The following is a 22502-nucleotide window of genomic DNA, read 5'->3' on the forward strand; positions in this document are numbered from 1 at the left end:
AGATTAATGTACCATAATTAAGATTATAAAGAAAACGAGTAGTGAATAATAAATTATTTATCTACAATGAGCTTGAATTTGAATGTCTGTAACTGTTACCATCTTCTAAATTGGAAATGAAAATGGGCATTTTGCTATATACAGCAACAAACTAATTTCTAACAACTGGAAGACTATACAGAACTTCAGTTAAATAACCTACAAATATAGTGGGATGAATGAGGGGAAAGTGCAGGATGTGTGAATGCGAGAAGATTGCTTTATTGCAGTTCGATTCTGGTGTTGTCCTTATTGAATTGAATGATCAACACAAAAAAATGTCATGTTGTATTCTCCTTCAGTCTCCTCTCAGCTGCCAAAGCAGCAGCCACGGCAGGAGGCAAATGTCTTAGACTTTCAGTGGTTTCTTCCTCACCTTTTGGAACTGTGGAGGCCACTGTCGCAAATAGGGACTCTACATCTTCAAGCGTCAAGAGTGGCTGATCCTGATTCTTTGTGTTACCACTTATGAAGGAACTGGTGTTTTTACTCCTGTTCAATTTATATATGCTCTCTTCCACAGTGCTTTTAACCTAACATCATCGAAGAAAAGAGAAAAATAAATGAGAGAACAAGTAGTGAGAGAGAGAGAGAGAGAGAGAGAGAGAGATTGAAGTCAATTAAACAGAAAAGTTCATAGAAATCACAGGATCCTATTCAGAAATCTAAGAGTGTAAAAAAGGCTAGATAAGAAAAGTTCTTTCAAAGTTAAAAATTATTTAAATGGACCAAGTTCTAGCCTACTATTGCATATCAGCCTTTGACATACAAAAGAAGATTTGAAATATTATAATTTCCATTTTAGGGGCCATATTTGGATATTATTTTAGAACAGTAGAGTTTTGATATTATATTGGTATTTACTAGAGTTTTGTATTTTTACATCTGGTTTTAAGCCTACATAAACATTCTAGTAGACTCTTTCCCTTGGGCTATTATTGTGATTGATAAATTAAATCAAGTTTTCTGAATGTTAACAAATATAGATAATTTTTTAAGCAGATAGTAGTGTCAGACTCAAAATCTGTAAGTTATAATCTAGATGATCTAAGAGATGGAACAGAAGAATCCACTTTCGAATGTAAGAGGCCTATTATTTCCCCATTTATCCATTCAAATGAGAGAGAACTGAAACAGCACTTTATATCCAGTTAAAGACAAGGTCCCTACATTAAACTATCTGAGAAAAGCCTGTCTGTTTGTCACTAACATTACAACTGATAATTTAAATTCACTGTTAACAATAATTGAAAAAAATCCAATAGGCAAACAATTCTCTCTAGTGCGCACCTATATCCAATGTTCAAAAGTGTCATGTGTCTATGTAATTTAACCATGAAGGAAAAATGCACTTACTATAAATCGGTGGACCAGGGTCTTATTTTCCTGCCCAATTCGGTGTACCCGGCTGATTGCTTGTGCTTCTGCTGCAGGATTAAGTAGAGGCTCTACAAGAACAACATGCTGTGCTTCTAAAAGATTAAGACCATTGGCTCCATGTTGGATTAGAAGCAGCAACACTTGAACACCTTTTTGTTCTTTTTGGCCATGTATTTTGTGAGTTCTTTTTGCACTGCTTTCCTGCCCTCTAAATTCACTGATGGCAATATGCGCCTTCCTGCATTCACAAAGCCATAACCAAAAGAACATGGAAAAACATAAGTTGAAACTCATACATGATGTCATCAAAATTCATATCCAAAATTTTTTCCCCCTAATTATTCTGGTGGTAGAATAGAAATAAGTAAACATATGCATATGTGCCATATTATTGTTATTATTATTCGATAGAAGCTAAACTTTTAAACTGCTTTGCATTTCATCAAATTTGTCTATGAGGTGCAATAAAACATGGTGTTCTTATGATTAGAATAAATGGTAAAATTTTACTCTCTTCCCCAAGTTAAATTACAACAGTTGGGTACGTTAGGTAATGCACTTATACTTCTAATTCTTTCTTCTCTCTCCTTTGCTGTATGACAGTAGAGTACTGAGGTTTGAACCTATGATCTCTGCCCAAACCACCTAAGAACTGACACCTCAGTCTAGCCTAGTTCCAGGGCATTTCTCCACTCACATTAGTTGTAGTGGAGTGCTTGTGACAAAAGAAAACACCATTTTTTTTTTGTCATTCTTTGAATTTGGGTCCGTAATTACTTCCATTTCATTTGAAATGAAATTGTTTCAACATAATTTCTTTTCAACTAACAAAATTTGGCAACATTTAGTGCAAAATAAGTTCTCCTTGGCAGCAAGACCTTATTGCTTTTGTCAAGAAACCACTCAACCTAAAAGCCCAAGCTTGTAGGTGAGGGCCACAAGAATAGTTTTATACCTAACACACCTTTGCACAAATGCTCACTAGGCTTGAAGTATGAACAAGCACATGACTACTTTACCTTATGCTGCAATATTAATTAATAAATGGCCATCGGGATTCAAACTCTATACCTTTTTGTCTAAGAGGCTTTGATACTATGTTAAAAAACCACTCAAACTAAGGCTCCTAGGTGACCACAAGAATAATTTTATATCTGTAACAGTTTTGATCCAAGGAACTCCACAAGATCCAAGTGAATTTTATAAAGAAGTTAATAATTTTAATAGATCTTAATACCTTCCTCCTTTCATCCGGATATAGGTGATACCATTAGCATTGAAAGCATGTTCTAACACGTCAAGTACATCATTCCAACTTGAGAAAACCAGAACTTTGGCATCAGGATCTGAAGATTTGATCCACAAGATTCTTCTTGTGACTGCTTCGATCTTCATTTTACAAGAAAAGCATGCACAAGAAGGAGAAGGAAATAAAAAAGAATTAAGTTATCTATGGTAAAAGAAGGAACATGCATGCATAAAAATCATGCATAAATATGAACCTTAACTTAGAAAGTTCATGCATACATAAAAATATAAGTACACAGTTACTCCTAATGCATTGAATTAGGAAGGACACCTTTGATCCATATGAACCTTGAACGGTTAAAGATGCTTCACATTTTTCACAATCTTGAACTGTATTTAACATAGCTGAATTACAAGACTTGTCTTGTCTGTCATCTGCATAAGCAATATTCCCAAAATCTGTATGCTGCCGACATGTTGGGCACATGACCCATTTACGTTGGAACTTATTATCGTGCTGCCTTTGCTCAGTCATGGCAAATAAACCTGCAAGAAACATGCATGAAATGGAAATTAGATAAGAGTTAACATGAAATGCAAGACCCCTTAAACAGGGTATTGAGAAGGTTAACCTCACAGACATGTGAGTGCGAAAGCGAGAGAAATGCTGGGTGGCTTGCTGGTTCAAATGGTTGATAAATCTTACCCATTCAAGGAATTTTACAAATAAAGACCTAAAATTAACAGTTTGCACCTAGTGGCATTCACATAATCAAAACATCCTAGTGAATCTAAAAAGAAACCTGATGGTTCAGATTGTTGATCAAGTTAAAGAAATTTCTAAGGTCTTGTGGACTACATATGTATGCTTCATGGAAGTAAAATTTTTCTCCAGGAAAAACTTTTTCTCCAGCACTTTCAATAAATTTCACATCACAAAATTATATGGAAAAGAACGAAGAAATCATGAATAAATGATTTGGAAGCTAATCCACAGATGGAGTTCACTGCATACAGCAATAATAGAAACTAGAGAAGTGACTTGCTAAGGACTTCAAGAAAGACAAAATGCATATAACGGTGGCTGGAGTATTCATATTTTGATTATTTAATTCTTCTTAGAGAAAGCACTTATATTGTCTTCTTAATGACCTGTTAGAATCCCATGGTTTTAGTATGTTGACCTTTTCTTTTCCCCCAAGTTAATTTAAAAGTCTATCATGGACATTTTTTGCTATATGTCTTTTACCCCTCCCTCGCCCTCCACGCCTTTTTCTCTCCCTTGAGCTTTTGGATTCCTAATCAGTTAGGGACTAAAACTACACCAAATATAATGCCTGAGTGCTTATTTTCAAGAAAACAAATTTATTCAAAGCTTTGGCTACAGGTAGTCGTAGTCCCATCTCCTCAAAGACACCAAAATTAATTTTCTTCCTTTAAAGTTTCCTTTCATAAAGACCTAGAGTCATTATGAGGTCCTAAGACAAAATTATAGATTTATATAAGGTAGGATAGGCCTATTACAGTATCAAAACCCATTTTACATCATGGTTTTAAATTGCAGTCACGGCCATGTTCGTGGTCACGATCGTGAATAACGGAAATAGGCCTGTAACGGCCATAACGTAACGGTAACGATCGTTGCTATGCAAATTTTTTTAAAAAAATTTCTAAGTTCATGAAATGAATAAATATTCAAAAATATAATTAAAACTAAGATATACAATTAAATAACAAGCACAAATATATCAAATAAAGGCATGAAATCCACCATTCTTATACATCATTAGTATTAATCAATTTAAAACCAAAATAACTAAAAAAAATAAATAACTAACCTTATTACCACCAAAATGAGTGTTCAGGAGATTTTTAATTATCTTGACTTTGATCCTAGGACTGGGATGGGACTAGGAGCTTTGATCATTAGCATAGTTTGTAAACTTACTTACAATGTAATTAGGTTATTTAACTTGATATGAAATTAGGTTGTAAACTTACTATTTAATTTAGAAAATCAATTTCAAGAGTTAATTTAACGATTATTTATTTTTCTTAAATATTATCTTGCCAAATCCTAAATTTATACTTGGCAAATATTATTCAAGCTTAAAATTTTCTTGATATTATTTTCTAATTATTTATGTATTTACCTAAAAATATTCAAAAATAGCTAAAAATTAGAAAAAAAAAAAACAATGACACACCCTTCAATCTCCTTTACTTTAAAACTGCCTTATTTATTTGATGATCCATGCTTTTGAGTTAAAAAATTTATAGAGAAATGAATGATTTCACTTGAGTAGGTTGTGGAGAAAATTGAGAAAAAATGGCTTAATTGCCCAGAGAGAATGCAAAGGTGTTAAAATGAATGAGCCGGCCTAGTTTTTTGCCCAAGAAAAGGTTCCCCTATTGTATTTCACATGAACGAGGTGAAAAAAAGAGCCAAGAATTCTTAGATGGAAAAGTAACGGCCATTACATAATGGTCGATAATGGCTGTTACATTTAAATAACGGCCGTAATAGCCTTTATAGCTAGAAATTTAAAAGTCCGTTAAATAACAGTGATAACGGTAACGATAAGCCAAAAAACCTTTAAATAACAGTCATTACGTAATGTAACGGCCGTTACTTAAAACCATGTTTTACATGTGCACCCACACTCCATGGGTAGACTATCAATTTTAGTTTGTTTCGCTGGGCCAACTAGTGAAACAGTAAGAGAAGGGAGAGGCAAGCAGTGGGCAAATCTTACATTAGTTGAGTAAAGGATTTTGTTTTACTATGGTATACAAGGGCATTTAGATTATAGTTTAGGATTTTGAGAATGAAGCACTGACATATTTAAGTGGTTGGATCCTACCATGGTTAGGTGTATGCACTGCATATTCGCTGTATAGTTAGGCCTATGGGTGGGAAACTCTAAATAGTATTAGGGTCTGATTTGTACTCGTAATCAATGTGTAGGGCATCTGTTGGAACAGCAAACCCTTGGTTAAAAGACTTGTTTGATTCAGTGGAGCCCACACAGAAAATGAGGTGCTAAACTTAGAAGATATCAAGAATAGCCCTAGCAACTTCAAATCAAGTATGATTTTTCTACTTGTTCCCTGAGATCATTAAATTACCCTAAGCTTACAAATAACCATCAAAATATGACATATTTATCACAATCTCATGCTCATGTGTTTGTGGTTTGTGCTCTGTTTGTGTTTTCTGCATGTGCAAAATAGTTGCTCCATGACTTCTCATATTATTGCATCTAATGGAAACCAACTTTCTTTCATTCTCCAATGCCTGCCTTCTATGGCACTTCAAGAATCATGATGAAACAGCTAATTTAGAACTTACATTTACAACAAGTAACATGCCCACATTGAAAAACCATCTTTTGATTGTTTAGCTTTTCTTGACAGATTGGGCATGCTTCCTCATCTTTTGGTAGGTCTTTGCTTATCTTCTCTGTAGACATTGATACTGTAGTAATTTCTTGAGCTAATGAGGAATTATTTGAGCTTTCTGAAGACGACCTCTGCTTAGATAATACCAAACCCTGAAAATATCAGATAGTAAGAAAATGGCAACAAAGGAAATATTTTATTTAATTTAAAATACATAAGATATCAAACACAAAAGAACTAGCATAAACAAACGATAATATAAGCTGAACAACACTTTAAAAAAAAATAAAAAATAAAAAGAACTAAAAAGAGAACAACATTATACTTTTACAGAAAGCCCAGGAAGCATAATTCCCAAATGAAGCCTAGAAAACCACACCTCATAACAATAAAAAGAGAACTCTGGACAAAATACTCCATAATATCACACAAAAAATTAAAAGAAGGGAGGGAGAGGAATTTGCAGTTGCAGATAACTTTAGCAAGTTTTCCACTACAGAACCCTCTTCAATTTACACCTACAAAGTCTTCAAATACTCTGGATAAACCCAATTTTCCCTCAAAAGACCAAACAAGTGATCCAATGATAGGTAGCAGGTGATTGAGCATGGGCCAAGGCCATTTGAGGTATATTCTAGAAGGAGTAAAAAAGGGGAGATGGTTACTTGATGAGCTGGTTGTTATTGATGTAGGTCCCACTAGGCTTGGAGGCAAAGAAAAAGTATAAATAAAGGCTACGAGAATGATGAAGGCAAGTGAGGAGTAAATTGCTGTCTTGAAGGCAGAGCTATCTGCACAGGATTTCTTTCCAGGAGGCTCGCCATCCTTGTTTGGCTGCCTGATTACCGTTTGGAATTAATTTTCTTATTCTAGCTGAGCTGTGCAAATTGTTTGTAATTGTTTATTGCCATTCTCTTCAAAAGTAATACAATTCACAGTTCTATTTCAATTGATTCTCTATATTCTGTTACTGTTTGCTTGTGAAATATTTCATTACTCCACCATCCAAAGTATAGTCACTGCCTGTGTAAAAACAACTGAAAATGTGACTCAGTAAGCTTACAACACATAATAGACCATTCAGTAGATAAACCTTGTTAGGACTCCTTTTTCACAAAGTCATTAGCATTCACCTCATGGATAACTGACAAAAAAAAAAAAAGCTCTTGATTGAGCAGCATTTAAGCTTTCTACAATTCATCAGCTTTCCAAATTTTTTGTCCTTACTCTGTTGATAGGAAATATACTCTTCAAATTCTTTTCTCCATAATTTATAAATAATTTTACTTGATGCTAACCAAAAAAAAAAAAAAAAATTGCAAAGAATAATATACTAACCAACACATCTCTCTCTTACCAATTTTTCTTTGTAGTGGCTACTTGATTTAACCCAGCTAAGCTTTGGTCATAAACTAATTAGGGCATGGATTGTTTCCCTCGATTCAACTGCATTCAGGATCAAACTTAGCATTAGCTGTTACAATAATATTACTTCATCTTCTACCATTTTAGTCCGTATCCTTTTTGGCCTACATATCCTTCTCATACTAAGTGAAATGACTTCTTGTTTTCACCAATGCATCCATCAATCTGCAATGGGCAATGGCATGTCTAGACCATACCATACCATATTCTCAATGGCTCCCACCCACCCTTTATAGATGCACTCATTTCAGCTGTGGTAGCTAAAACTCACAGAGAAAAGCAAAGAAAGAGTTAAAAATATAAATTAACCAAATTCGTGATCAACAAAGCAGGCCTAATCATAGCTTTTCTATGTAACCCTCACGTGCCTAACAGTGCTTCTATTGCAAGAATTATGATTATGAAAGAAGACACCAACCGGTTGTGTGCTTAAGTTACAAATGTACAAAAGTTGACACACATAAGAGAAAAAAAAAATGGACATAAGCTTCACAACTTCTAGATATGCTTTATATATTGCAAAAGATACAGGTGACACGTGTGCCTATATTGGAGAAGATACAAAGTTTTACCAAACAACTCATAATAGTACAACTTATTAATACTATTTCATTGGTGCATTAAAGAACTCATGCAGTGGCAAGAAAGGACAGCAGTGCTACTGCACAAAAATTGGAATGTTCTACCAAGATTATTACTATAAGTATGAAAGAATTTTATGAGGATGAGTTGATACCTTCAAATAGCGAAGCCTCCCTTTTATACGTGACAACATGGACAAGGAAATGAATTTTTCATTGGAGTGCAGCACACTAGCAGACTCCAATTCATTTGGACCTAAAGCATCAATGGAGTCATCATTCTCATTTTCTCTTAGGTGTAAACGTGATGTTGCCATCCTAATTTCATCATGAGCACGCAAAAGTTGAGCTTGAGAAACTGCCAGGGATCTGGCATGGCTGTATTCCTTCCTCATGCCCTAGAAAAAGCAAAAGAACAAAGAATTGAAAGAAAGAAAAACAGATTTTTATGTGATGCTTCAAGCAACAGTATTAATCATAGTGACGCAGTTCCATTTTAGCAATTTCTCGCAGCGGAAAAAAAAAAAATAATCAGCCCATACCTCCAGATTGTGTAGCTGCTTGCTGGCTGCCGTAATTCCTTCCTTCCCCAACTGAACTTTGCAATAGCTCTTAATAACTCCAAGAACAACTTCCAATTCAGAGGGTGATTTTGAAACCTACAAACTCCACACCATTAATAGAAGAATTATATATAAATGCCAGATTGTGTAATCAACAAATTATATGAAAATAATGAAAGCGAAAACAATAAATTCCCAATGTATTCTGCACCAAAGAGTAAGATTGCCAGTGTCTTGCACCTTGGTGGTATTATATATCTGTGTATCATAGGAAAAAAAAAAAAAAAAATCCACCTCATGACAAAGGTGACACATTATTGTTGCAGAATTAGCGAACATCATTCTCTGATAAATTAAGCTTTTGTTCTGAATGATAACAAAGATGGACTATCTAAACAAAGATTTGTTGTATCCATGAGCCTATGCCCTAAGTTTGAGAATTACTAGTTTTAACAATAACAATTGTAGATATTTTACACAATCATATCTTTTATAATCTCAATGTTGGACAAAGAATTTTGATTGATCTTGGGAAAAAAAAAAATAATAATCCTCCAGCTTGTCCTGAATGTATCCCTACCATGGTTTTAAATCGTGATCGCGGTCGTGGGTAACAGAAACGGGCCCGTAACGGCCGTAACGTAACGGCAAAGACCTAGCGCTGCACAAATTTTTTTGAAAATTTTATAAAGTTCATGAAGTAAAAAAAAAAAAAAAAAAAAGCCCCCTGCCTGTAACAGCCGTTACCCGTTACGTAATGGCCGTTACTTAACGGCCATTACACTCCCAATTTTTTTTTGCCGTTAAATAACGGCAATATCGGTAATGGTAGTTGAAAATTCCTGTAAATAACGGCCGTTACGTTATATTTCATTCCATGATCCCTACAATGGCATGCCAAATTACAACCTAGTGCAAGCAAACATGGCTGTGAAGGATTTCAGAAGATAAACACACCTCTAGTGTAACTAGTTTGGTATGTAATTATACTTAAGTTGGACCTTCCTATCCGTTGACTTAAGCTCATTTGTTGGATGCCCGAGGGAGTGTCAACCAAAAAAAAAATTTACCGCTGATAGAGGAAATTTCATATAGTTGGGCTCCTGAGAAAAAGTAATTACCACTACTCTTTCTCCAGCATCTCTCCTCTTTGATGTTTCATTGACATCACCGGATGAAGTTGGATTTTTATTTGCCCCTGATAAATTCCAATAGAAACGGTTTAGTGCAGAGTTCTTCTTCTGCAGATCTACTGCCTCTTCAGCAGAAGTAATGATCTCTCCACGCAATTTGTTGAGCCGAAACAGCCTCGCCTCATAATCCTAAAAAAAGAAACGAAAATTGTCAAGGTCTTCGTCTATTATTTTTTTTTTTTTTTTTATATTTAGTTTTAATAAACTACACTACCAAACATGAAAATAAGTAGCCAATTAAATAGCAAACCTTAAATAGTTCTTCTAGTTCACAATGAATACATGTGGGACCATCACCAATAGCCTGGCAACTTCGACAGTATCTCACACGTTCAATATCCTCTTTTTTTGGTTTCTCCATTGTCTGGTCAATTTCCAGAAGTCGATCGAGTAATGTTTTTCTAGAGGCTTCCAATTGGTCCAAACGAGTCTGAATATGGTACTTTAAAGCAGTCATGCTTCGGAAACTGGACTAGAATTAACAAAAATTAACTACTACTTTTAGAAAAGAACTTGGAAAAGCATAAAGACCAAAAAAAAAAAGGGCAAAAAGACCGTCTTGTCACACAGCAAAACTAATTACAAAACCTAATTTAAATATGAGGGCATTTCTTTCCATTCAGAATTTCAGATACCCCATGACACTAACAAAAGCAGTATTCCAAAGTATTTTGGTGTCCTTTCTACCACTTCCCATTTTAACCATCAAATGTATACGAAGTATTTAGACATGCTGAACTCTCATTGAACAGACCAAAAAGGTGACCCAAATGGCCCAACATTCCACAGTAAAAACTAGCGAGAATAACCCCTCGATCACGTCAACATATTATGCTAAGGTGGTGATTGATTTCTCCTATCATCATGTCCATTTTCTGATGCAGCTATAATTTTAAGTGAACCAAGAACTAAGCCAGCAACAACTGCAAAATGCCATTGACCATCTCAAACTCGCAACTTGTACCATTAAAGTGTTACAAAATAAGAGAAAAGGGCATAAGTTTCCCTCAATAAGATGTAACCCATGTTCTAGAGATTGGAAGTATGAGAAAGGTATAAACCTATCTCAAATTAAAAAACTGCCAGAGATATTGACGGTACAAAAAAGACACAGATGCATCACACTAGAAACGTTGTAATAATTTAAAAAGAAAAAAACTGAAAAATCTAAGCCAGTCACCAACCAGGATGCAATTCTTGATGACCTCGAATTGTTGAGAGTTCCTGAGACAGCCTCTTCAATTTTTCTTATCAGGTCTCTTGAGAAGTCATTGTTCAGCTCAGCATGATGAAGAGCATCCAACCACCAAACTGTATCTTGATTTTCTCTGTCACTAAATGCATTACAAACCTTCAAAAGAACATAATTTTGCTTAAGCTCAGCTTGTTGAAAACAAATAACATAGGGGGGAAAACATAATTCTCGAAGTTACTTTGTAATGTATCCTTGGGTTGCATGAGCTAGCCATATATATATGTATAAGAAAAATTCAATAGTAGAACATGTTGATGAAGGTGTATACAGCATTACAGCTGTACATGTGAGGTATCTAGCATTCTTTATGCACCAGCATGGAGAAAACATACCTGCTTGTATGACTTTCTGAAGTCTTGTTGAGCCATAGAGAGCTTTGCAGTAAACATAGATAGGTATTTCTGTTTTAATTCCTCACATGTGGTCCTCAACAATCCCTCACTGAAGGACATAGATGATACATCGGACTTACCATCGACTCCTTGTTCTCCATTTAAGCTATTTTTTGATAGAACTATTGTATTTCCAGCATCAACAGTGCAATATGAATCATGCTCTCCACTAACCTTTCGCCTCTTCACAGCATTTATATCACAATTTTCAATACTGTGTATCTTAGAGGCCTTTTCAAATTTTTCATGCAGTTGTTCTCCATTTGAGGAGAGAAGGGATGGGCAGTTGGTGACCATTGGAAGTATCTCAGCAAGGTTATGATGAATATGAATATTCAGCAAAGGGTCTAGGCGAAAATCTTCAGAGTGCTCTTCAGCTAGAGCCAATGCTTCTCTGTATAACGATATAGCTTGAGAAAAATTTTGCTCAATTATAGCTATGCCTGCAAGTGCATTTAATGCAACAACTAACTTCCTGAGAGCTTCCTCCCCTTCTATCTTTGTCTTCCCAACAAGAACCTATAAAAGAAAGTCCATATAACAAAAAGAACCAATGGCTAAATTTTTTTGGAGGAAATTTTAATAAGAGAGCTTCCAATTTTTAACCTACCATTAGTATTTCCTCCATAGTCATGGGGGATTGTTGCACAGAACGCAGCCCTGAACTTCCTACTTGAGGGTGGCAGCAAGCTTGACGAAGCTTCAAGAGCGAGTTAAATAGCTTTGCAGCCTCTGCATGGGTGATGAAAGGATCAGCCAAAGCATCAGAAGGTGAACAACCTGGTTGAAGCAAGCATTAAGATATTAGTGGACTTAAATACTGGCTTTCTCTTGTTATACATTATAGTACATTTTCAAATGAAGTGACTCTTAGATGAAGATGCAGGACAGTCATCAACAACCTGAGACTCTTCTTTTGAGAATATCGTCTTTCAGACTTTCAATGACTTCACGGGCATAATTCACACAAGTTTCATGCTGTCTCTGGTAAAAGTGCTCTTCAATTGCTGAAAATGTGAGCCAGGAGACACACTCTTCCTGAGGTGGGAGTTGCAACTCATCTGCAACATGTACTTTTGAAGAACGCCACATGATTTGTTTGAAGAATTTATGTGTAAATTCCATTGCTCCTGCATCTCTCCTCTGTAAAGGTCAGAATCTACATTAAGAAATTTGCACAACATACAAACATGAAATATCTTTACCTCAAAGGAGTATAAAACATAAAAGAATAAGGAATAGAAGGGCAATTCCCAGTTTAATATATACAATCATATTCATCAATCCTCCAAGCAAAAGCTAGTTTTTCTGAGAATTACCTCATATGGATCTCTTATAACATCAACCCACCACCGAGAAACATTGAAAGGGGTAGCTTTAAGGAATCTTAGAAGGCCATATAAGTCATCAAGTTTCCTTTGTATAGGTGTCCCTGTAATACACCAATGGTGCTTAGCAGACAATCGAAGAGCCATTTCCGTTGCAGCAGTAGCATTACTCTCCACCATTTGAGCCTCATCCAAGCAAACCCTCCACCAAAATATTCTGGTGAGAAGAGTTGGAATAACAGGATACCTACAATAATATGGCCAATTAACATCTTTCCGTACTCAATTCAATAAATTTTACAACTATAACTTTAGCTAGATTACAAATCTGAAATGAATTATTAATGAAAGTCCAAGCCTGTTTAAAACTTCACTGAACGAAGCTAACATCAGCAGATATCAAAGATAAGAATCAATGTCAAGGATCAACAAGGCAACAATCTATAGAGAGATGAATCGAGAGAGCGAAACCATTGAATGAACAAAAAGGACATTAAAATTTATTGTATTACTTTTCTATACTTTAAATTTTGATTGGCTATTAAAAAATAGTGACTTTAGTATTATTGTTTTGTTATTAATACTTTAATAGGTTATAGGTTCATTACTATACTTAATTCCAATTGGTCATGTTGAAAGTAGAAACTTTTGGTTAGCCAAAAGATAGGCTCCACTGATTGGGAGCTCAATTATGGCCCTACTCCTAATTCTCGGTGCCAACATCAGAATTGTCTAAATTTGGGCTCTATTATGAGCCTTGAACTGCAAAGACTACAAATAAGGCTAGATGTGCCAGATCATATTTCATAAATTAAGAACTTTTATAGAAAAAAATTACTTCATAATTGTTCATTGATGTTATAGCTTAACTCATTAAGAAAAATCAGCCACTTCAATCATTTACTGGTTTGAAAATTACAACTTAGTAATACAACTATACAAGTCAAATATACATTTATAAACAAATATTAGAAGTATCTTCTACATGTGCTTTAGTACATTTTTAATGTGATGCAATTGGCAGACTATTTCATTAGCAGTCAAGAGGAAATGGAAATTGGAATTTACTAGATGACAATTGTTGAATTTGCACAGCATAAATTCTTGCATGAAAAATATATACAAAAACTATAATAATAATAATAATAATAATAATAGATATATAAATGAGGTTCCATTTAGCTCAGCCTTTTTATTTTTCACTTTTTCCTTCCTAAAAGTACTTTTCACATTTTCTTTTGCAAAATATGCAATAATTAGAATGTATACTTGATAAAAATAATATGAATTTCACTTCACATGAGAATGGAAAAAGGCAATAACAATAATAACAACAACAATAATAAGGTTCCATTTAGTACAGCCGTTCAAAATATGAAATAATAAGCAAGTATAACAGAATTAATTCTTGCTTTTCACAAAAAATATAACTCCTTTGTGTTTTAAAGACTGATGGTCTGCAGCTGAGAACTATAATTAAAAAAATTAAAGAATGTACCATCAATTGTAACAATTGCAATTGGATCATGATGGATTAGACAGATTTCCGGTTCAAATACTATTAAATATTATAGACAAAGACAGGAATTGTTGATATTTCATATTATTAAAGTGAACTAATGTTATATTTATTACATTTTCATGCCTATTGATTAATACAAATACATTTTATTTAGGATTTCTTTTAACCTGCATCAAATAAGTATCAAGATTTATCAATATAAGATATAATTAACTTTAACATTTGCAACCATGAGAGATACATATGCATATAGAATAAGAGGGAAAAAAAATTAACTAGTTATAATTTTCATCTCTTTGAATGCTCTTCTTGAATCACATTTAAGTTCGGAGAAAAGTTATAATTATACAAGATTTTTTAAATTGATCATAAGATTTCCTTTAATAACAATTTGATTCAACTGTTTATTACTTTTCATAATAATAATAATAATAATAATGAATATATTAAATACATGGAATTGTAAAAATTATTGTAACATTATGACTGGAAGACATCTATATTATGCTTACAAATAATACAAATATTGGTGTGCTAAATACCACTAGTTATCATGTGTAATTTATATGACATAATGGCTAGTAAACAAATAAAAATCAATTAGCCATCACTTTTACAAAGTATAAACTCTAAGATAACCCAATTTTTAGCAAAGATAAATGCCATTTCAAACAAAAACGATGAAAAGGTTTGTACGAACCTCTTCTGGAACCTCAGGAAGCGTCGATCACCTTCATGCCTATCACAGTCATGGGATAAGTCCTCTTTGAGTACATCATACGTTGTCAGTACGATGTCAGCATTGACAAGTTCACTAATATCCACTGTAGTTGTATTTGAAAGAGATGTATCTCGCACACCTTCATATACACAAGTTTTTAAGGAACCTGGACGCGTATGACTAAGAAAACAAATTAAGATAATCAAGTCAGTACCACAATTTGATGCATTGGAAGAAAATTACATAGTAAACCAATTAAAAAAATCATCACATAAAATGAAAATTATCCATGTTGTAGAAAGAGATGATTCTCCTTAATTTCAATTAATCTGTACATGGGTGTATATATATACAATTGATTCCTATAATTGTGTTCTACTAATTAGAAAGAAATCCTAAATAGGAATACAGAATACAAAATATACAGAGAAATAATATAGTGATTGACTTTCCATAACATATGTCAAATAGTTCCAGAAGAAAACAAAAATGTAATTGAAAAAGACATTTTTGTCCCAATGAAGTGGATAAGGAACATGCCAAAAAGATGATAGTTAGGTCTAGCAAACACAGAGAAATACATGCATCCACAGGAACATCCGATTTAAGTGAGGAAAGGTTGTTATAATCATGACCAAAATGCATTTAAGCACATAGAAGAGAAACCATGTCCACACAAGAAGACCAAATTCAAAGAAACTGTAGCAACAATACAAAATCACCAACAAATTTTTGAGAAATTTGAAGTTCCAAGTTTTCAACTGCCAATATGCTGAAACTGACTACCGTACTTTAATTGCAAGTGTGCCAAACCAATAAATTAGAAGTAATACCGTGCAATTTCAGCATGCCACTGTGGCAATATAGGAGTTGGACAGACAATAAGGGTGGCACCAGTAGCTATGGGAGAGTCAGTTGCTTGTATCAATTCAGAGCACATCTGGCAAATATGATCCCCATCTCTCTCAACAAAGCTGATTGTAGTTTTCTTTCTATGTTTTTGCACCTCAATTGTTGATCTCTTCTTTTTCCCTTTAGCTGAATAACCAACACAGTCTGCATGTTGCCAAGCATCACAAATGTCGCACTGTACCCACAGTCCTCTATATCTATAACTTTCACTCACAGCTCCACATATGCACTCAACACGTTCTATTTTCAATCTTCGAATATTAGCTTTCTGATCTCCAGAACCCAGCCATGCATTATCAATGAAGATGCTATCTTCACATGCTGGCTTCCGATGAGCAAATATGCAAGCAAGCAGTTCAACAGTCTTCCCCAAACCCATCTCATCTGCAGTAGTCCGAAATGACCATAGTCATTATACTAGCATGAGATTATGGGCAACTGCAAACCAAATTCTCATAACTCTCTTTCAATTTCTTTTAATGATGTTCAGAAATCCCTGTTTAGTTTTACTATCATTGTTAGCAATCTCTCAACGTGTTAATAATTGAAACCTTCAGTTTTAAATAATTGAAGCATGTATCAAGAAAGTAACTCTTTAGCATATATTTCCCTAATTTCCTCAAAAATTCCAATCAAGGTTTAGAATTTTTGGGAAGTATACCACTTCAAGAGTTATAAAAGTATACAATGAGAGCTTGTAAAATTCTCTGCAGTCAAGTATTCCTACTCCTCATTCAGGCAGGTTCAGTTGGCCTATGAAGTTGATCAGCCCCATCCTATTCAAAATTTTTATTTCTAATCTTTGTTAATATTTTAACTCTGGATAGAAGTGTATAAATGAAATTACTAATTCATTTTAAAGAATTAGGCAAACGGAGGACAAAGTATAGTACTATACATACCAGCAAGAATCCCACCAAAGATATATGGTGAAGTGAACTCCGGGAACAACGAAATATTGCCACTGAAGATAATTTATAATAAATGTAAGTGAGAAAGAAATAGCATTTGGAAGAAAGGAAGGGGGGGGGGGGGGGTGGTGTGGGGGTGGGTGAGGAGGGAAACGGAATTTTTATTATCCATGCTGAGTCAACTAGTCATACCTAAATGGATTATAGAACATTGTTGAACCACTGTCAAGAAAATTCACGGGCATACATAAGGGGGAAAAGAATTGACTTCTTTTGCCTTCACCTAAATCTTTTGAATCTCCTTTTTCTTGTTGTAACATCCAGAAAGCTGCACGACGCTGATATGGTCTCAGTACAGGGAGCAAGTCAGATAAGTCATCATCAAGCATGGAAGCAGATCTGTACATAAAATAAACCATGTGATTAAAATCCAGCTTGATGAGGAAAAGAAAAATACAACAGATATGCATGACTAAATAATCTATTTAAATGCATATCAACATAATTTAATTAGGTCCAGTCCAGAATGAATTAATACTTTATAGAAAACATAAGCACTCACTTTGATGGTTTAATGGCTTCATAAAACCCAGTAACATCAAACCTTGCTCCTTTTCTGGACTTGGAGGTATCATCTCCCATACCTGCAACATTGTTGGCTGCCATTTCTGTAGAATTAGTAACCCCATACCTAGCCTCTGACATCATTACTTCTGGTCGTAGCCAAGCCATCACACTCATTATACTCTTCTTCCATAATTGCCTGGTATTTTCTAGAAGGGACTCACAAGCATCAAAAGCTTTCTTAAGTATCTCCACCCTCACTCTTACAGATACCATCTCCTCTGAACATTTAAACCCCAGAACTGGCCTCAATGTCAAAAACTCCATACTTGTCAAGTGAACAAGACCAGTAATACCCTCATCCGGTCCATCAAAACTGCCAGAGAAAATTACTGATTGCATTTCCCTATCCTCAACCATGCATTTCTCAATCAACTCCAAAGATATATCACTGGAGGAAAGCACAGGCCAATGACCAAACTTAATACGATCAATCACAAACTCATCAACATTGCACACTCGAAACCTTAAGGAATACCTAGACTGATAAAAGTCTGCATTTATTCTGAAACTAGAATATGCTTCTCCAAAATTCATGTCATTTAAGATGACTTCAGATATATCAAGGTGCTCATTTGAAACCCAATTACTCCTATCAACTTCCACATAATACGGTCTATCAATAGCAACAAATTCCCCCTTGTTTGCTGACTCGGTCTCAGGTACTTTCTGTTTATCCAATTCTACTTCAGTAGCATCACTGTTTGCTATAATTAATCCACCAGACCGATGTGGGCGGGCTTGCTTCCTTCTACCCATCACTAGAAGCAAAGTAAGAAAGAGAATATGCAAGTAAACATATGCATATCAAAGAAAAGATACAAAATTATCACCAAAAATATAGAGTTCAATCGCATGTCAATTAAAAGTTGACAAGAAGGTTCAAAAAACCACAAAACACGAAAAAAAAGGCAATTACATAGTTTTGAAGAAATAAGAGAGTTCAATATTTAGTGTGCAAGCGTGAAATTTTCAGAAAAATAACGCAAGTATCCAGAAGGTAAAATTGCATAATAATGCGCCTGTTTATTCAACAGATTTTCAAATGATGCCTCTCTTTATTCGTAGCAAGCAGCATATAGCTTAGAAGTTACTGCTACTGAGACTTTAGAATTAGATGATATTTGTTGGACCTTTGATTGTGACATTGCTCTTTGCTATACAGACCAAAATTTTTCCTCTTAACATTTCTTTTTCCTTTTTCTTTACTAAGGGCATTATGGTGACCAAAAAAAAAAAAACCAAAAACAGCTAACTTCAAATCAGAAACTTTAATTGCTATGCCCCCCCCCCCCCCAAAAAAAAAAAAAAAAAAATGCTTGTTGCTTATTTATAAAACTTTAAAACTTGCTAATATATCAAGATATTTTCTTAAAGTATGCTAAAACTTATCTGTTCACAAGAAGATTGTCTTCTTACTGCTCTAGTCTGAAAATACAAGCAGCAAGCTTCTACTACTCAGTGGTCTTTTATTTGTTTGGAGAGAGAAAGAGACGGAAACAGAGACAAAGATATAGAAAAAGATAAGAACAAGAAAGAAGATTTAGAAGAGGAATAGAAGTTTCAGGAATTGTATTTCATTTGATCAAATTCTGTAGCGAACTATTTATACCAGCTGAATTCTAGAAAACTAGTTACAATTTGGTAACAGCCAACGTGGCACAAGAAACCACCATAACTTCTTTAGCAAACTCAGTGCTTATCAACCCACTACAGTAATTCAATGCTATAGCCTGCTTAATTCCCAATACATTCACTCTCTAGTCAGGAGTGCATTGGGATTTTGTTTTGTCTAGTCTTATAGTCAGAAGTTATATAGCAGAATCTGAGACACTTCTTTTGCAGTTGTGCTCCCATGTTCATTTCTTTAGATAATCTCCTTGTTATACTTCTATTATTATGTGTCTCTATTCTTATTTGGTCTCACTTTAATTCCAATAAATAACACAAGATATAAACGCATTTCATTTGTTAAAATGATATAGAAATGATGAATGATGTCCACATCTACAACCTCCTTCTAGATGACTGTGTACTGTCTATGGATCCTACTGGGTTATACTCATGTAACTTTTTTCAGTGATTCTACATTAATAATTTGATAGGCATAGGAAATTCATTTGGAAATGCCCAAATATGCTTCCTCAAGTTGATGTTCATTTGCAGCTGGGTTGACAAAGAAGGGAGGACAAAGTTATCACTAATTGCATGCATTCATTTTTAGAAATGTTGGATTTGATTTGAATAACAAATTTGAAAAGAATAGTAGGAACTCAGGAGCAAACTTAAGTTTGTGGTGATGCGTACTTGAGAAACAGGGGTTGCTGTGTGATAGCCGATAGGGATACATAAAAATGATGGTGATAATCATAATTTGTAATTTTATAGATGTTTTTGAACTTCACGGAATAGGAAAGGAAAAAAAATTTGGACAGAGTGGGAATGCAAGATTATTCCAGCCCTTGTGAGTTGCAGTTTGATGGGATTCCATTGCAAAACAGGAGTGCCATTTTAGGATTAAGATTCTTTTTTTCCTTTCATTATTTTGCTTTGCTTATTCCTTATGGTACTAGAAGGGTTGACAAAATTCTTAATTTGCTGTCAACAAATTTACGTACCGGATTGCCAACCCAAATGCTCCTTGGATTGCTTTTTCCATTATATTTGATTATTTGAGTGTATGGGAGTAACTTGTATCAAGCTAGATCAGTTACTACCTATTATTGCTTCTATTAGTTTCTTCATGAGCACAGACCTATTTTACCACACCCATCTCCCTCCTAACAGGGCTAGGATTGACCTTAAAATCTCCTAAAATAACCACCATAAATCCATAACCTAGGAATTGAAATCTGCATAATCTACAAATTTATAAAACTTGACATTTTTCAAAAGTCGCAAATTATATCAATTCATCATACATACTAATATTTCCCAATTAAGAAAAAGAATAAACAATCCAGCTCAATTACAGGTCAAATGCTCTACTAGGACGATGGAACTAACAACTGAAACTCTAACACACACTTGGCTACAACCTATGCTTCATCAAGCATCTCATAACTTCTTATTTTGAACTCTTATTAAAACAAATACCTGCCATAAAATGTAGCTAACTTTCCATAAACTCCTAAACAACAATGGTGCTTAGTCACCACTATTCAACTTGTACTACACTCAAAGGCTACCTACATACCTCTCTTAAAAACAAATTAACTATAACATACCGCTCACTTCTCCCAGATTCTCCTAGAAAGGGAGAATCAAATATCCACATAGCTCTCAAAGAACTAATAAAAACTTTTCTTATGCCTAACCTAATTTTAGACCTTTGCCTAATTAAAATACATATTTAAAGATTAAAATTCAAATTTTCATCTAATATCTTGAAATTGCGAATAAAATTCTACTGAAAATTTGGCAACATCTATCCTCCCCTAAAACTATGATTTTCCTTCTATAAGAAACATATAAACTCAATATTCAACTACACAAGGAATTCACTAAAACCAAAATTAAACTACACAAGCAATTCACTCTTATGCCCAAGCCAACCCAGGCCAACAACAATCATTTTCTAAATCTTCATACATAATTCAATTCTTAACTTAAATGCATATCAAATAGAAATATAATAACTTCCTCAAGTTGGGTAACTTTCAACCCAACAATTTATCTCAAAAATCATATATACAAATCCATCAATAATATTCCTAGTAATTCAAAATAAGCTATAATATTTCTTCATCAATCAACATCAATAACATATTTGAATAACTTAAATTGAATTTCCATAATCATCAATATAAAACACAACTCAATATGCCTTTTTTCCATGTCATATTTAATGAATAAAAAATGCTAACAAAAAGATACTGGAAATGAAATATTTCATAAGGTAATGATAGTTACATCAGCTACTATATCCACAGTATTATAAATTAATCGATAGGAATCCAAAAAAAATCTTCAAATTAAGCACTAATTGTTTATTTTACTTTTGTTTTCTTTTCACATAATCAAATAGATAACGTGAAAGATGCATACCTTCCTTACTTATGCCAGGTTATGCTTAAGTTCACTACTAAGTTATTTCAAATACTTACTGATAACTAACATTTCATGGCCATATCTCATGTTCAACACATATATTTTACTAGTCGAGTTTATTCAGATAACCTAATTCCCATATATTTTCATCCTTATAATGCAAAATGTACAATTGACTAATCAAATTTAAGCATAAAAAATAATAATCTTGCATAGATTTTAGGGAACAAACTCTAAAAATTAGACCAAACTACATCTAAGACAGTCCAAATAGGGAGAAAACCTGAAATTTCTGTTCGCGCGGGGTCAAAGCTGCTGCCAGCGCGTGGCGTCCACTCACCAGTGTCGAATCAAGAAGCTCAGGCAGCCTCCATGCTTGCCGCCACACGCTAAAACAGCAAGTAGCTGCACAAATCGAAGACCGCAAACTCCAGTTCTACAGCTTTTCGATTTCAAATTCCTGTAAAAATGACGGTAATGGTGGTTTATCCAGTGACAATAGGTGGCAGGGAAGCTTGCTTTAGCTTCGCCGGGGTTAAAAGAGCCAGAAAAGACTGTGGGGAGGCTCAACAGTCACGTCTCCTTCCTACCTCAGTTTCTACCTCAAATGAAGTCAATGGGGCAGAGTAGATTGGTCGGCAGTCATGGCTGGTCGGAAACTGAACAGAGGAAGGTTGGGTTCTCTCTTTCCTCTTTGCACGTTTAACCTAGGGGTGGACAAGCAGAACCAGAAAAACAACCGACTATCCGATCCAAAACCCGAAAATAATCCGAGAAATAAAGGTCGGCTCGGTTTAAGATTATCTTTCATAAATTTTAGACTTTGAACCGTATATAAAATATTTTTAATTAAGAGGTAATAATATAATTTCTATTAAACTTTTTTACAATTAATTTCGTTTAAAATTAATTCAAAATTTTATAATTTTAAAATTAATTTTAATATCAGTAAATAA

The 22502-nt window shown here is 34.3% G+C and overlaps 1 protein-coding gene across 2 annotated transcripts; it reads right to left on the bottom strand.

The window, feature by feature from the left end:
* Positions 1-42: 42 nt before the first annotated feature.
* LOC110633932 (uncharacterized) lies at positions 43-22339 on the bottom strand. 2 transcript variants are annotated; one of them, XM_058133913.1, is made up of 20 exons: positions 21830-22335; positions 17435-18257; positions 17065-17271; positions 16864-16925; positions 15883-16345; positions 15029-15229; positions 12798-13053; positions 12381-12621; positions 12089-12258; positions 11419-11997; positions 11016-11182; positions 10082-10298; positions 9760-9960; positions 8618-8734; positions 8231-8473; positions 6020-6221; positions 2999-3213; positions 2657-2808; positions 1396-1657; positions 43-572 (listed from the first exon to the last, which is right to left on the bottom strand). In XM_058133913.1, exons 2-20 carry the CDS (start codon positions 18253-18255, stop codon positions 321-323), a joined length of 5028 nt encoding a protein of 1675 aa, XP_057989896.1. In that variant the 5' UTR covers positions 18256-18257; positions 21830-22335; the 3' UTR covers positions 43-320. The 2 variants fall into 2 exon arrangements, with proteins under 2 accessions (XP_057989896.1, XP_057989897.1); XM_058133914.1 differs by lacking the exons at positions 43-572; positions 2657-2808 and having other exon boundaries at positions 1601-1657; positions 21830-22339.
* Between the last annotated feature and the right edge of the window lie 163 nt (positions 22340-22502).

Source organism: Hevea brasiliensis, chromosome 14 (assembly GCF_030052815.1).
Source record: "Hevea brasiliensis isolate MT/VB/25A 57/8 chromosome 14, ASM3005281v1, whole genome shotgun sequence".
Classification (NCBI taxonomy): domain Eukaryota; kingdom Viridiplantae; phylum Streptophyta; class Magnoliopsida; order Malpighiales; family Euphorbiaceae; genus Hevea; species Hevea brasiliensis.